The 1,087-nt window shown below is 47.7% G+C and overlaps 1 protein-coding gene across 1 annotated transcript in view; it reads right to left on the bottom strand.

The window, feature by feature from the left end:
• LOC119593055 (rho guanine nucleotide exchange factor 5-like) overlaps window positions 1-1,087 on the bottom strand; it is a gene marked incomplete at its 3' end in the record, with an annotated part of 83,593 nt that overhangs the window by 59,677 nt on the left and 22,829 nt on the right. Inside the window, 1 exon segment of the mRNA XM_037941957.1 lies at window positions 1-80. Coding sequence (XP_037797885.1) covers window positions 1-80 — 80 coding nt within the window.

Genomic DNA, 1,087 nt, shown 5'->3' with positions numbered 1-1,087 from the left:
CACCGTGCCCGGATCTGAGCGGCGCTGCTCCTTGCCGCTGCCCCAGGCCGGCCCGCCCACGCCGCTGCCGCCTTTGTCTCCTGCAAAGCAATTGGGCGTCTGTATTAGTCAGGTTATGAGAACTGATAAGAGTAAAATATAGATCTACATAAATACACAATGAATCTGTTTCCCTAAGTATACATAACAAAATAACACCTTAGATCGCGGATTCTGATTTTTGGACGCCGATAACCGAACGTCTCACGGAGCAATGGTGGCATGCAAAGTAAGCATGGCTCTGCATCCACAATGCACGCAAAGTCACACTAGTAAACTTGCAGTTAATAAAAGTCTTTGTTCTTCTTTGATTACAAGAAATAGTCCTGCCCTCGCGCCGTCCCTCCGAATGGCCGAGACTGCGCCAAGGACTACGATGCAATTCTTCGGTTCGTTCCCTCTCGCTCTTTCCTATCTCTTCTCATCTCATATCTTCTCCTCTCCCTCACTTTTCTCTCTTTCTTTTTTTTCGTTTCCTTCTTTCATTTTTCCTTCACTCTCCCATTTTCTCTTTCCCTCTTTCCTTTTCATTATCCCCCTCTTTTCCTTCTCTCTATTTCTCCTTCTCCCTCTTTCCTTCTCTTACTCTCTTCCTTTTTCACCTCTTTCTTTCATCCTTTTATTCCTTCTTCCACTGTACTTTCGAACTCCCTCAGCTTTTTCCCTCCTCGTCAACTTCCACTCTTTCTTCCTTCTCCCTCAGGGCTTTCTTTCTTATCCCCTGCATTCTCTCCCTCGGCATTTCCTTGCTACCCCCTCCTTTCTCCTTAATTATCCTCTTTCTTCCACTGCTTTCATTCCTTTGATTTTTCTCCCATCTTTGATTACCTCATCCTCTCTCTCCCCCCGTTGTCACTGTCCCTCCTCCACCTCGTTCTCCCTTCCTCCTTCATTACCTCCCTCCTGTCTCCCTCTCTCGCAATCACTCTTTCCCCAATCACATCCCACTTTCCTCACTTCTCCTACGCTCCCTCCTTATTCATCTGCTATGTCCCTGACTGCCCCCCCCCCTCCCCACTTCACTTGCTATCCCTTCCTCCCTGTTCTT

Source organism: Penaeus monodon, chromosome 31 (genome assembly GCF_015228065.2).
Source record: "Penaeus monodon isolate SGIC_2016 chromosome 31, NSTDA_Pmon_1, whole genome shotgun sequence".
NCBI lineage: Eukaryota > Metazoa > Arthropoda > Malacostraca > Decapoda > Penaeidae > Penaeus > Penaeus monodon.
This window is presented reverse-complemented; position numbering and strand designations above follow the sequence as displayed.